Raw genomic sequence first — 14,925 nt, forward strand, 5'->3', positions numbered from 1 at the left:
AGCCTGTAATCCCAGCACTTTGGGAGGCCGAGGCGGGTGGATCACAAGGTCGAGAGATCGAGACCAACCTGGTCAACATGGTGAAACCCCATCTCTACTAAAAATACAAAAAATTAGCTGGGCATGGTGGCGCGTGCCTATAATCCCAGCTACTCAGGAGGCTGAGGCAGGAGAATTGCCTGAACCTGGGAGGCGGAGGTTGCGGTGAGCCGAGATCGCGCCATTGCCCTCCAGCCTGGGTAGCAAGAGCGAAACTCCGTCTCAAAAAAAAAAAAAATCAGATCATTGGGGATTCTTAGCAGTAGCATTGCCATTGGGAGCTGTTGGCCTAGTGGGTATGCTGTGTGCCCAGCACTGCCCCTCTGGATCCTGGCTCCGTGGCTACTGGGAGGAGGCCTTAGTGGCTAGGGAGGCCACACAGTGCTGCTGGAAGCTGGGCAACACAGGGGTGGTGCAGCTGAGTCTCTGGTGTGGCATTTTGGCAGCATCACCTGTGTCAGCCTTGGTCTTCCAGGGTGCATCCTGGCCTATCATGCTGCTGCAGCAGCCGGGGCTGGTGCTGCACATCCGCTTGCCTGTCAGGCTGCCCACTGGCTTGGCCAGGAGCTTGCTTTGCCTCAGTGGGGCCATACACCCTGTGGCTGCCATGGCTGTGCTCTGGACTTGCAAGACTTCAGCGATGTGGTTCTGGAAGTCTGTGAAAAACTCGTTCATGTCCTCGTATCCTGGGAAGGCATTCATGTCGATGATGGCATGCTGCCCCATCTGGTTGTTGATGACGATGTCGATGCTGAACAGCCATACACCCAGCGCTTGCTGCAGGGCCTGGGAGAGCTCCTGGATGACTTCATTGCTTGGCTTCGCTCGAACAGACCAGACCCCTCGATCTTGTCCAGCTCTGTCAGGACTGATGATGACTCTGGCTTTGACACATTGTGGCTATTGAAGAAGATGGACTTGTGGTTACATTGTGCCTATGGAGAAGTTCTTGAGCAAGGGCCTCTGGACCATGGTGTAGGACTCACCGACCACGAACACCTTGTACAGAACAGTGTTGTGGTTGATGAAATTCTGGACCACACAGGGTGACTGGATGCTGTTCCGGCCCTCCTGGTTGAACATAATAGTCATCTCGTGAGAGTTGGTGCCATTGCCACTCTGGTTTTGCAAATGAACGGGAAAGCCAGGCCATTCTCCAGTAGCCACATGGTGTCATCCCCGCACAGGCTCGTGACCCGCATGAAGGGCAGTGAACAGATTCTGTCATCTTCCATGTAGACCTCAATCTTCCAGATGAGCTTGCAGGACTTGGAGTTGTCAAGCAGGGTTCTGATGTCAGGGAAGGGGTCCAGGATGATGGTCTCAGGGTGGGCGTTGATGTACTCCTGAAACCTTTGCACGAGCTCCAGGTACTGGGTGTCATTCTGGTCGGCTTCAAGGATGACATTCAGCTTGTGAATTATGACATCCAGGGGTCCCTGCTCCACCACTGGCTGGCTAAGGTTTAGCTGTACAACTTCTATTCCTCACTTCCTACACTGCTCCGCTAAGGCCTGGAAATTGAGCTTCTTGATTTTCTTCTCACTGAGCCAATAGCCAACCAACTCTCTTCCCTTTCTGAAAAGCCTGCATCTTCCTCCTTGGGCACAGACCCTATGTCTAGAGGAAATTGCCCACAGGCTGAGTCCGTTGGCCAGCGTGTGCTGTGAGCATGTGGGCACTTCCTGGTGGCAGGGACATGGAACAGGCTTGAGGTGTGGGGCTAAGTTGTTCAGTTCCACTGCCACAAGCACCACTTCCTCTTTGGCCTGGTATCCTGGCCACCCAGCTGGAGCCCATGGCCCATGTACAGGTGGACAGGTGGTGATGGTTGTTGTTGTTGTTGTTGTTTCAGACACAGTTTCACTCTGTCGCCCAGGCTGAAATGCAGTGGTGTGATCGGCTCACTATAACCCCCACCTCCCAGGTTCAAGCAATTCTCATGCTTCACCCTCCCGAGTAGCTGGGACTACAAATGCACGCCACCATGCCCAGCTAATTTTTGTATTTTTTAGTAGAGATGAGGTTTCACCATGTTGCCCAGGCTGGTCTCAAGCTCCTGACCTCAGTGATCTGTCCCCTTAGCCTCCCAAAGTGCTGGGATTACAGGAGTGAGCCACCACGCCCAGCCCATACAGGTGTTTTACATGGGTAAATTGCATGACACTGAGGCTTCGGGCTTCGTTAATCCCATCACCCAAGCAGTAAGCTTAGATCTCAACAGATGGTTCTTCAGCCCACGCCCCCCTTCCTGCCTCCCTGGTCTAGTGATCCCCAGTGTGTGACGTTCCAATATTTACATTCACGTGCATTCAACATTTAACTCCCATTCAACATTTAAATACATACAGTATTTAGTTTTCTGTTTTTGCAGTAGGTGGCTTAGAATAACAGCGTCCAGCTCCATTGATATTGGCCATGAAGGACATGATTTTGTCTTTTTTATGGCTGCATAATATTCCATGGTACATATGTACCACATTTTTCTTCATTCAATCCACTGTTGATGGGCATTCAGGCTGATTCCATGTCCTTGCTATTGTGAATGGTGCTGCAGTGGCCAGGTGCGGTGGCTCATGCCTGTAATCCCAACACTTTGGGAAGCCAAGACCAGTGGATCACCTGAGGTCAGGAGTTCGAGACCAGCCTGACCAACATAGAGAAACCCTGTCTCTACAAAAAATACAAAATTAGCTGGGCATGGTGGTGCATGCCTGTAATCCCAGCTACTCAGGAGGGTGAGGCAGGAGAATCATTTGAACCTGGGAGGCAGAGGTTGTGGTAAGTCAAGATTGCGCCATTGCACTCCAGCCTGGGCAACAAGAGTGAAACTCCGTCTCAAAAACAAAAAATGTGCTGCAGTGAACATATGGGTGCATGTGTTAGAATGAATTATTTTCCTTTGGGTATATACCCAGTAACAGGATTGCTGGGTCGAATAGCCAAAGCAATCCTAAGCAAAAAGAACTAAGCCAGAGGCATCGCATTGCCCAACTTCAAACAATACTATAAAACTACAATAATCAAAATAGCATGGTCCTGGTGCAAAAACAGACACAAAAACCAGTAGAACAGAGTAGAGAACACAGAAATCTGCACACACAGAACCATCTGATCTTTGACAAAATCGACAAAAGTAAGCAAAGGGGAAAGGACTTCCTGTTCAATAAGTGGTGCTGGGCTAGGTGGCTAGCCATATGCAGAAGAGTGAAATCGGACCCTTAACTCTCACCATATACAAAAATTAAGATGGATTAAAGATTTAAATGTAAGACTTCAGACTATAAAAATCCTAGAAGAAGGCTGGGCACAGTGGCTCATGCCTGTAATCTCAGCACTTTGGGAGAGGCCAAGGCAGGCGGATCACCTGAGGTCGAGAGTTGGAGACCATCGTCACCAACATGGAGAAACCCCATCTCTACTAAAAATACAAAGTTAGCTGGGTGTGATGGTACATGCCTGTAATCCCAGCTACTTGGGAGGCTGAGGCAGGAGAATTGCTTGAACACAGCAGGCGGAGGTTTCTATGAGCCAAGATTGTGCCATGGTACTCCAGCCTGGGCAACAAGAGCAAAACTCTGTCTCAAAAAAAAAAAAAAAAAAAAAATCCTAGAAGAAATGCCCTTCTTGATACAGGGTTTGTCAAAGAATTTATGACTAAGTCCCCACAAACAATTGCAGCAAAACCAAAAATTGACAAGTTGGACCTAATTAAAGAGCTGCTGCACAGCAAAAGAAACTACCAGCAGAGTAAATGGACAGCCTACAAAATGGGAGAGAAAATGTTCACCAACTACACATCTGACAAACGTCTAATATCCAGAACTTACAAGGAAGTTAAATCAACAATCAAAAAGTTAAAAAATCCAATTAAAAAATGGGCAAAGGACATGAACAGATACTTCTCAAAAGATAACATACATGTGGCCAACAAACATGAAAAAATGCTCAACATCACTAATCATCAGAGAAATGCAAAAACCACAGTGAGACATCATCTCAACGCCAGTCAGATGGCAGTTATTAAAAAGTTAAAAAATAAGAACAGATGTCAGCGAGGCTGCAAAGAACAGAATGCTTATATGCATTCAGAATGCAAAGTAGTTCAGCCACACGAGAAAGCAGTTTCAAGATTTTTTTTTTTTTTTTTTTTGAGAGAGATTGCTTTAATATTTTTATGGTTTCTATTTGGGGATTTAAGTTTTCACCCATCCAGAATTTATTTGGCATAAGAAGTATGGTAGATAAAAAAATTTTGTTTTCTTAGGGGGCAACACACTTTTTTCTGTAAAGGGTCAGATGGTAAATAAATATTTTTGGCATTCCAAGACTGCCTCTTTTGCAACTAAACTGAAAACATTCACTGATAACTTATAAAGGAATGAGTATAGTTGTGTTCCAGTAAAACTTTATTTTATTTATTTAACTTATTTTTTGAAACAGGGTCTCGTGTTGCCCTGGCTGGCTGGAATGCAGTGGCATGATCAGAGCTTACTGCATCCTCTATCTCTCTGGCTCAGGGGATCCTCCCACCTCAGCCTCAAACACAGCTAATTTCTTTTCTTTTGGGGGAGACAATGTCGATCTGTAACCCAAGCTGGAGTGCAGTGGCGGGATTTTGGCTCACTGCAACCTCCACCTCCCAGGTCCAAGCATTTCTCGTGCCTCAGCCTCCTGAGTAGCTGGGACTACAGGCATGCGCCACCACGCCCTGTTAATTTTTTGTATCTTTAGTGGAGATGGGGTTTCACCATGTTAGCCAGGCTGGTCTCAAACTCCTGACCTCAAGTGATTCACCTGCCTCGGCCTCCCAAAGTGTTGGGATTACAGGCATGAGCCACTGTGCCCGGCCTTTTCTTTTTTTTTTTTTTTTTAATTTTCTTAAGTAGAGATGAGGTCTGACTGCTGTTACCTAGGCTGGGTCTGGAGCTCAAGGGTTACTCTTGCCATGACCTTCCAAAGTGCTAGGATTACAGATGTGAGCCACTACACTTGGTCTCTACTAAAACTTTATTTAAAGAGACTGGATTTGGTCCACTGGCTGTAGTTTGCTGGTTCTTGGGCCAGATAGTTATTATAACTATTATTGATTGACTAATTCATTTTCCTGTTGTTAGTTTGAAATATAATTTGAAATATCTTTTGGTTTATTCTGAATTTCCATGTGTGTTTTTGTATGCTGTAGATTGTGTTCTGTTTCACTGATCCATCCATTTGTGTTTTAATTCATTTACCTTTATAATGTTTTAATATTTGCTACTGCTACTCTTCCCTTGTTAATTTAAAAAAAAAAAAAAAAAAAAAAAAAACAGAATCTTCCTGACTCTTGTAAACTGTTAATTTTTTTTTTCTTTTTTTGAGAGAGAGGGTCTTGCTTTGTCCTCCAGGCTGGAGTACAGTGGTGCAATCATGGCTCACTTCGTCCTTGACCTGCTGGCCTTAAGTGATTCTTCTGCTTCCGTCTCCCAAGTAGCTGGGACGATAAGCATGCACCACTGCACCTGACTGATTTTTGTGGGTTTTTTTTTTTTTTTTTTTTTGGTAGAGATAGGGTTTTGCCATGTTGCCCAGGCTGGTCTTGAACTCCCAGGCTTAAGCGAGCCACCCACCTCAGCCTCCCAAAGTGCTGGGATTATGGGCATGAGCCACTGCATCTGGCTTATCCTTTGTTTTTTTAAAGCAGTGCTACAATGAGTAACTTTTTTGTACATGTTCAAGTATATGTATATTTTAAATTCCCAGAAGTAGAATTGTGGGTTAAAGGGTATGTAGATTTTTAGTTTCGTCAGCTATTGCCAAATTCTCCTCCATAAGGATTATTCCATTTTTAATTCCTACCAGCAATATGAAAGTGCCTGTTTTCCATACAGCCTTGCTGTTTGTTTTCAAACATTGGACTGTTGTAAATCTGTCAGGTTAAAAATGTCCTATCACAAATCTTCCTTACAGAATAATTCTAAATAATAGTGATTATTGTATAGTATATTGTTTTAGTTATTATAAGTAATTTTTATATAATTCCAAATAATGTACATACTCCCTCTTCCAGGAGGTAGAGCTTAATTACCCTCCTTTTGAGTGTGGGCTGGTCTTAGAGACTTACCTCTGAAAAATAGAGTATGGAGGCCCAGCAGGGTGACTCACACCTGTAATCCCAGTACTTTGGGAGGCCAAGGCAGGCAGATCATGAGGTCAGGAGATCAAGAGCATCCTGGCCAACATGGTGAAACCCTGTCTCTACTAAAAATACAAAAAGTAGCTGGGCATGGTGGCGCGTGCCTGTAGTCTCAGCTACTCGGGAGCCTGAGGCAGGAGAATAGCTTGAACCCAGGAGTTGGAGATTGCAGTGAGCTGAGATCATGCCACTGCACTCCAGCCTGGCGACAGAGTAAGACTCCATCTCAAAAAAAAAAAAAAAAATAGAGTATGGAAAGAGAAATAGAATAATTTTACAGGGGAGAAACCTGGCAGATACCACTTTAACCAGGTGATTATGGTTAACATCACCAGAGAAAAGTCGAGTTGTTATCGTGTACTCTCTTCTGTGATACGATCAGAAGGGCATCTCACTAATTCACTTCTGTTGTATGCTTTGCCAAAAATTTTTTAAAAACCAACATAATCTCAAGTCTAACCATGAGAATATATCAAACAAAACCAGTTAAAGGGCATTCTACAAAATACCTGACCAGTACTCTTCAAAACTGTTCAGGTCATTGAAAACAAACAAGGACAGACTGATAAACCTTCACAGGCCAGAGGAGACTGAGGGAACATGATACTTAAATGTAATGTGATATTTAGGATTAAATATTGGATCAGAAAAAGGATAGTAGCGAGAAAATTGATGGAATCCTAATACAGTTTGTAGTTTATTTAATTCTTTAGTTTTGACAAATGTGCCTAGTTTCGTTAATATTAGGGAAAGCTGGGTGAAGGGTATACAGGGACTCTATTGTCCTTGAACTTTTCTGTAAATCTAAAATTGTTTCAAAATAAGAAGTTTGACTTCATCAAAATTAGAAACTTTATTTTATTTGAGGTTTTGCTATGTTGCCCAGGTTGGTCTCAAACTCTTGGGTTCATGTGATCCACCTGCCTTGGCCTCCCAAACTGCTGGGATTACAGGTGTGAGCCCACCATGCCTGGCCAAGGTTAGAAACTTTTGGAAGTCTCTCAGGGACTGCTGGTAACAACAACAAAAAATTAGAAACTTTTGTGCTTCCAAAGATACTATCAAGGGAGTGAAAAGACAACCCACCATGGGAAAACATATTTGTAAATCATGTATCTGGTAAGGGATTAATATTCAGAATGTATGAACTCTTAGAACAACAAAAGTACCCAATTTGAAAATGGGCAGAGGGTTCATGACCAGCCTGACCAATGTGGTGAAACCCGTCTCTACTAAAAATACAAAACATCAGCCTGGCATGGTGCCAGGAGCCTGTAATCCCAGCTACTTGGGAGGCTAAACCTGGGAGGCAGAGGTTGCAGCGAGCCGAGATCATGCCACTGCACTCCAGCCTGGGCGACAGTGTCAGACTCCATCCACACACAAAAAACGAGCAAAGGACTTGAATAGACATTTCTTCAATAAAGATATGCAAGTGGCCAGTAAGCATGTGAAAAGATGCAAAATAACAAGTGTTGATGAGGATGGGAAATTGGAACCCTGTGCAACAATGGTGGGAAGGTAAAATGGTGGAGCTGCTGTGGAAAACAGTTTGGCAGTTCCAGAAAAGTTAAACGTAGGATTACATTGTAATCCAGCAATTCCACTGCTGGGTATATACCCAAAGAATTGAAAGTAACAATTCGAACAGATATTTATACACCAATATTTGTAGCAGCAGCATTCACGGTATCTAAAATAACCAAGAAGTGGAAACAACCCAAGTGTGCATGAACAGATGAATGGATGAACAAAATGTGTATGCCTACTACCATAGAAGAGTATTATTCCACCATTAAAAGGAATGAAATTCTAACAAACTACATCATGGATGAAACCTTGAAAACATGCCAGGTGAAATAAGCTAGATACACAGGGATAAATATATGATTCCACTTATATGAAGTACCTAGAATAGAAAATTTCACTGAGACAGAAGAAAGTAGAATAGAGGTTGTGGGGTGGGGTGGGGTGAGAAGTTAATTGTTTAATGGGTACAAAGGTTTTATTTGGGATGGTGAAAAATTCCTGGGAAAGGAGATGGTTGTGTAATGTTGTTAGTGTACCTAATGCCACTGAATTAGATAATTAAGAATAGTTAAATGGGCAGGGCACAGTGCCTCACGCCTGTAATCCCAGCACTTTGGGAGGCTGAGGCAGGTAGATTACCTGAAGTCAGGAGTTTGACACCAGCCTGGCCAACATGGTGAAACCCCGTCTCTACTAAAAATGCAAAGATATTAGCTGGGCATGGTGGCTTGTGCCTGTAATCCCAGCTACTCAGGAGGCTGAGGCAGGAGAATTGCCTGAACCCAGGAGGCAGAGGTTGCGGTGAGCCGAGATCGCGCCATTGCACTCCAGCCTGGGTAACGAGCGAAACTCCGTCTCAAAAAAAAAAAAAAAAAGCAAAGATTAGCCAGGCATGGTGGTGCACACCTGTAACCCCAGCTACTCGGGAAGCTGAGGCACAAGAATTGCTTGAACCTGGGAGGGAGAGGTTGCAGCGAGTGGAGATTGCGCCACCGCACTCCAGCCTGGGTGATAGGGCAAGACTCCATCTCAAAAGAAAGGATGGTTAAATGGTAAATGTATAGTTACCACAATAAAAAATGATTTAGAAGAAAATATACGAAACTTAAATTTTTTTAAGATGTGGCTCACATCTGTAATCTCAGCACTTTGGGAGGCTGAGGTGAGAGGATCACTTTAGTCCAAGAGTTCAAGATCAGGCTGGGCAACATAGTGAGATCCTGTATCTGCCAAAAAATTAAAAATTAGCTGGATGTGGTGATGCATTCCTGTAGTCTCAGCTGGTTGGGGCTGAGGTGGGAGGATTGCTTGAGCCTAGGAGGTGGAGGCTAGGTGAGCTCTGATTGCACCACTGCACTCAACCTGGGCAACAGACCGAGACGTTGTCTCAAATAAAGTTTATTTTAAAACAGTCTATCCACTGTTGTTTTAATTCTCATCTTTCTCTTTTTTTTCCCCCTTGAGATGGAGTCTCACTCTGTCACCCAGGCAGTGGTACCCTCATAGTTCACTATAACCTAGAACTCCTAGGCTCAAGGAGTCCTCTCACCTCAGCCTCCTGAGTAGCTGGGACTATAGATGTGCACCACCATGCCCAACTAATATATTGTTGGGGTGGTGATGGTGGTTTTGTAAAGATGGGATCTTGTCCAGGCTGGTCTTGAACTCTTGGCCTCAAGTGATCCTCCCACTTTGGCTCCCCAAAGTGCTGGGATTACAGGATGAGCCATCTCACCTAGCAGTTTTCATCTTTCATTATGAGTGAGAGAGCATCTTTTCAGATACACATAGTTTATATTTTTATCTGTGAATTCTTTTCACTTCCTTTACCCATATTTTTTCCTAATTTATTGTTTGTCTTTTGACTTGGTTAATGATGTTGTTTGTTTTTCTGTTTTTTTCTCCAAGCAAAACTTTTATTTTTATGTGGTTGAATTTAGTAATCTTTTCTTCTGTGGCTTCTGGATTTGGATTATAGTTTCTGCATTTCAAGATTATAAAGAAATAATTCAATTATTCTATATTTTCTTCTTTTATTTTTGTCAGTTTATTTCTTTCTTTCTTTTTTTTTTTTTTTAAAGACAGAGTCTTACTCTGTCACCCAGACTGGAGTGCAGTGGCCTGATCTAGGCTCACTGCAGCCTCTGCCTTCCAGGTTCAAGTGATTCTCCTGCTTCAGCCTCCCAAGTAGTTGGAATTACAGGCGCCTGCCACCACACCTGTCTAATTTTTATATTTTTAGTAGAGATGGGTTTCACCATGGTGGCCAGGCTGGTCTTGAACTCCTGACCTCAAGTGATCTGCCCACCTCTGCCTCCCAGAGTGCTGGGATTACAGATGTGAGCCACCACACCTGGCCTATGGTTTCATTTCTTATATTTAAATATTTGATCTGTTTCAAATATATCTTGGCATATATGTGAAGTATAGTCATAAGATCTTACACATATCTAGGTATTTAATGTTTTTGATAAATTGTACTTTGGACCTATTTTCTTTTTTCTTTTTTTTTTTTCTGAGACAAGAGTCTTGCTCTGTCACTCAGGCTGGAGTGCAGAGGCACGATCTCCGCTCACCGCAACCTCCACCTCCCAGGTTCAAGTGATTCTGCTGCCCCAGCCTCCCAAGAAGCTGGGATTACAGGCGTGCGCTACTGTGCCCAGCTAATTTTTGCATTTTTAGTAGAGACAGGGTTTCATCATGTTGGCCAGGCTAGTCTCGAACTCCAGACCCTGTGATCCACCTCCCGAAGTGCTGGGATTACAGGCGTGAGCCACCGCACCCAGCCCTGGACCTTTCTATTTTCTAAACAGTGGTTATATTAATTTGTACTCCGTATCCTTACTGATTTATTATGTATAAAAATTTTCAGTTGATCATCTTTGGCTTTGCAGATATACTCTCATATCATTTATAAATAATGGTAATTTTACCTTCTCCTTTCCAGCTTTTAACCTCTTCTCCTCCTTCCCTGTTTAATTGTTTTAGCTAGTGTGTTTAGAATAATGTTAAGAATGCTGTTAATAATGGACATTCTAGTGTTGTTCCCGACCAGAATTGGAATCCTGTTAGTATAATAACATTCTTCTATGGCATCTAGTTTTTGTGTTTTGTTTTGTTTTGTTTTTTGTTTTGTTTTTGGCTTGCTAATGTTTTGTATTTTAAATAAACATATTGGTTGCTCTTAAAATGCTTTTGTAGTCATTATTTTGTTCAAAATAACTGTTGAGCACCTACTGAGTGCTAGGAAGTATGGCAGTGAGCCAAGTAGGTAGGGCCCCCTCATTTCCTGGAGCCCACAGTCTAGTAGGTTTTTTTTAATTCATCAAACACAGGTTAGGCCATGTGCATTGGAGCACACCTATAATCCCAGCACTTTGGGAGAAAGAGGTGGGTGGATCACTTAAGCCTGGGAATTTGAGACCTGCTTGGTAATGTGGTGAAACCCTGTTTCTACCAAAAATACAAAGTGTCAGCAAGGTGACAGTGAAGCAGGGACGGGGGCGTGGTGTAAGATGGGGAGGAGGGACCTCAGCCCGGGGAACCCTGCAAGCTGCATGGGACCTTGGTGAGTATTTTGGTGTCTGATCCTGAGACTGAGACTGCCCCTGAAGAGAGTGAGATGGTTGGGTTTGAGTGGCTTTGCCTTAGAGAGCACTCACACTTGGGATTTGGGATGTAGAGAATGAACTGGGGAGGTCCAGGTAGAGGTGAGGAGACTAGCCAGGCCACAATTGAGGTGCCCATGAGGGAAGCCAGTGGCGTGGACTAGAGAGTGGCAGAGGGATGGAGAGAGGCGGATGGTACTTGAGAGATAAGGAGTAGGGGTTTAGGAATCCCTGTCTGGGGGCAGGCCTGAGGGCTTCCAAAGAATAGAGTAGGAGGAGGGAAAAACAGAAAGTTTACAGGGGAGAAACCTGGCAGACACTGCCTTAACCAGATGACCAAGGTTAGTATCACCAAAGCTAAGTCATGGTGGTATCATGTGCTTCCTTCCGTGATGGGATCAAAAGGGCATCTCACTTCTGTTGTATCCTCCTCCCAAAAAAACAAAACCCTATAACCTCATGAGAACACATCACCTGTGCCTCTTGAACCTTTTAGAAAGGACAACCTTCTGATCCTTCCCTATCCTCCTTCCTCCTCTAGAGGTGGTCGTGGTGACAGGACTGGCCGCTATGGAGCCACTGACCGCTCGCAGGATGATGGGGAGAACCGCAGCCGAGACCACGACTACCGGGACATGGACTACCGTTCATATCCCCGCGAGTACGGCAGCCAGGAGGGCAAGCATGACTATGACGACTCATCCGAGGAACAGAGTGCGGAGGTGAGTGCGAGCTGCACCAGGCCTGGTTGGGATGGCCTCCTGAGGACCCTCTGTGTCTGGCTGCAGCACCGTGTGCAGGCGGCTCTCCACTCCCGTGCCTTCAGACTGCTCCGTGGCTTTGCCTCACCTGGAGGACCTGTCCCCACTCCCCTCTCTGAGGACTCCTCTCCCAACCTGGGTCTCCCTGGCTTCCACATGCTTGGCTCTATACTTCTGAGGGCCCCTGGCCACCGCCTCTTTCCCTTTCTCCCTGTTGTTCAGTTCAGGCCCATGGTTCACTGTGAACCCTGTACTGCCCGCTCCCAGCCAACTTGGGCACTTGAAGAGCCTCTTCCATGGGACCCGGCGTCTGGGATTGGGAGGACAACCAGGGCACTGTAGATCACCAAGCTGAGGAGTTCTGGGAGGCCAGCCAAGGGCATTCCCAGTGGTGCCAAAGCCCCTAGACAGAAGGGAAGGACCTCTCTAGAGGAGCCAGGGCCATGTTGGGTAGTTCCCCCTAGCCTGAGGGATGAGGCATGATGCTCACCATCAGGGAGCCCCCACCCGAGGGGAAGCAACAGGCTTGAATTAGGGGAATCCCAGTTGGAGGGGCAGCCATGGCCCTGGTCCATGCGAGCAGGCAGCTCTCCTGTCTAGCAGGCTGGGAATGGTGTTCTTGGAAGCCCAGCCCTGTGTGGCTGGCTGTGAGCGGCCCACAGCTCTCTGGAGAGTCCAGGGCAAAGACCCCTTTGGTGGACTGTCAGGCTTTCCCGGTGGCAGCTGTCAAGCTGTGCCCAGATGTCTCCAGGAGTGGAGTACCAGGTTAGCTAGCTCCTCCCCACTGTGGGCAGGAGGGCTTTGGCCCCAGTCCTGACCTGCTTAGTCCTAGAATGGATGGACTGGGCAACAACCCAGAGCCCAGCAGCCATACCGTTTGGAGCGTGGTGTGTGGTGGAGGACTGGCCAAGGCTGAGGATCAGGGACTGAGAGGAGAGTGTCTGCAGCCCTCACACAGCTCCACCAGCTCCTGCTGGCTGGCTCTGGCCGAGATCTGAAGCTATTCCTGTACCCCCAGCTTGGTTGCAAGGTGGAACCATAGGAGACATGCAGCCTTCAGTGGTACTGGGAGCAATTGAGCACATAACCTGCTGAGCTGGCCAGAGAGGAGGGGGAAATCAAGGGTGGGGTCTGGTGTGCCGACCCCAGGCCGTTTTGTCCCAAGGAGGTTTAAGCTGTGTCTTATCAGCTACCCTTTAGGAGTTTCCCCCGCATACCAATACTGCCACCTGCCTCTCCCCAACGCCTGAAGGCAGCCCCCAAAAGGATCCCATGGAGAATTTCCAGCCCCAGAAGGATTGCAGGCCAGGACCTGCCCACCCTGCCTGCCTGAGCCTTTAGCCGGAGCCCGCGCACCCCTGGCTTTCAGAGCCTGCCCGCCTCACAGAGCCAGCGGCCAGCTCCTAGGCCTGCCCAGACTGACTGCCCGTCTGGTGTCACTCATCTCATTCTGTCGGCCAGGATTCCTACGAGGCCTCCCCGGGCTCCGAGACGCAGCGTAGGCGGCGGCGGCGGCACAGGCACAGCCCCACTGGCCCGCCAGGCTTCCCCCGAGACGGCGACTATCGGGACCAGGACTATCGGACCGAGCAAGGGGAGGAGGATGAGGAGGAGGAGGATGAGGAGGAGGAGGAGAAGGCCAGTAACATCGTCATGCTGAGGATGCTGCCACAGGCAGCCACTGAGGATGACGTACGTGCCCCCCATGGCCCCGGGCAGGAGGCCGGGCTGGGTCTCCTCCAGGGCCCTCAACTTCTCCCCACCCCTCCCTCACCCCCAACCTCAGCACCTTTCATCCCTTCTTCCCCTCCAGCTCCTGTCCCCCAGCACTGATCCCTCCTCTGTGGGCAGGTCCCTTCGGCCCCCTGTCTGGAGGGAGGAGTGTCAGAGAGGCTGGCTTGGCCAAGGGGCAGCAGCCGTGGCTGTCTGGCAGTGGTGGGTATGGGCGGGAGGAGAGCAGTCCTGCACATTCCACTGGTCGTCCAGCCATTCTGCATGCGTGCATAAAGGGCCAGACGATTGCCAGGCCAGTGCTGACTATTGCTGTTAGCAGAGATGACGCTGGGGCCCTGTAACCATTAGGGGAGGGATGGAATTTTCTGAAATTTCCTTCTTCTTTTCCCCCATCCTCTTTTGTCTGCAGCCTGGCCTGGACTCAGAGCCTTGGGTGGCTGCTAACAGCCTCCCTCCCCACCTGCCTCCCTTTTCTCCTGTTTCCTTTTCATACATCTCATGGCGGCCACACTGAAGCCCCATGAGGCCTACAGGAAGAGCCTCCAAGAATAGCCTCCCTGATCCTGGTCCTTCTTAGTCCACTTTGCCACCTCCTACCCCCCAGCCCCGTGAATTCTCTGATCAGCCACCTTCTGAAATCTGCTGGCTGCTCATTATGTAGCAGAGAATATCCCACTAGTGTATATGAGAGTTTGTAAGGTATGGCCCACCTGCCCTGTTCAAGGTCAGACAGTAGCTGGTTGCTGACATTTGTTGAGAATGTGTCTCAGGGTGGGCCATGTGTTAGGTCTGATTTAATTCCCACGGAAGCCCAACAGGGAAGATACTCTGTATTCCATCCTTTGGATGAGGAAACGAAGCCCTGAGTGGGAATGTGACTTGCCCCAGGTCCCAGAGCCAGTGAGTGGCAGAGCAGAGCTGGAGTCTGAACTTGGGCAGCTGGACCCCAGAGCCCACTGTTTGCTGCTTCCTCGGCCTTCCCTGAGTTTGGAGTCCTGATAAGCTCTTCTGTGTGTTTTCCCTTTTCATCGTGTGTGTGTGTGTGTGTAAGGCTAATCTCTTGTCTGTTGTTTAACCT

The 14,925-nt window shown here is 47.0% G+C and overlaps 1 protein-coding gene and 1 pseudogene across 8 annotated transcripts in view; one reads left to right on the forward strand and one right to left on the reverse strand.

Moving 5' to 3' along the window:
* The window catches only part of RBM10 (RNA binding motif protein 10), a 39,825-nt gene that overhangs the window by 10,440 nt on the left and 14,460 nt on the right, over window positions 1–14,925 (forward strand). For 4 of the 8 annotated variants that reach the window (XM_003939496.4, XM_010350161.3, XM_039475338.2 and 1 more), the window contains exons 3-4: window positions 11,894–12,074; window positions 13,575–13,805. In XM_003939496.4, the coding sequence (XP_003939545.1) occupies window positions 11,894–12,074; window positions 13,575–13,805 (412 nt within the window). The remainder of the gene's footprint in view (window positions 1–11,893; window positions 12,075–13,574; window positions 13,806–14,925) is intronic. The other 4 variants (XM_003939494.3, XM_010350162.3, XM_039475340.2 and 1 more) reach the window with 1 other exon arrangement.
* On the reverse strand, window positions 382–1,274 carry LOC104653116 (inositol-tetrakisphosphate 1-kinase pseudogene; annotated as a pseudogene).

The sequence above is a fragment of the Saimiri boliviensis genome, chromosome X (assembly GCF_048565385.1).
Source record: "Saimiri boliviensis isolate mSaiBol1 chromosome X, mSaiBol1.pri, whole genome shotgun sequence".
Classification (NCBI taxonomy): Eukaryota; Metazoa; Chordata; class Mammalia; order Primates; family Cebidae; genus Saimiri; species Saimiri boliviensis.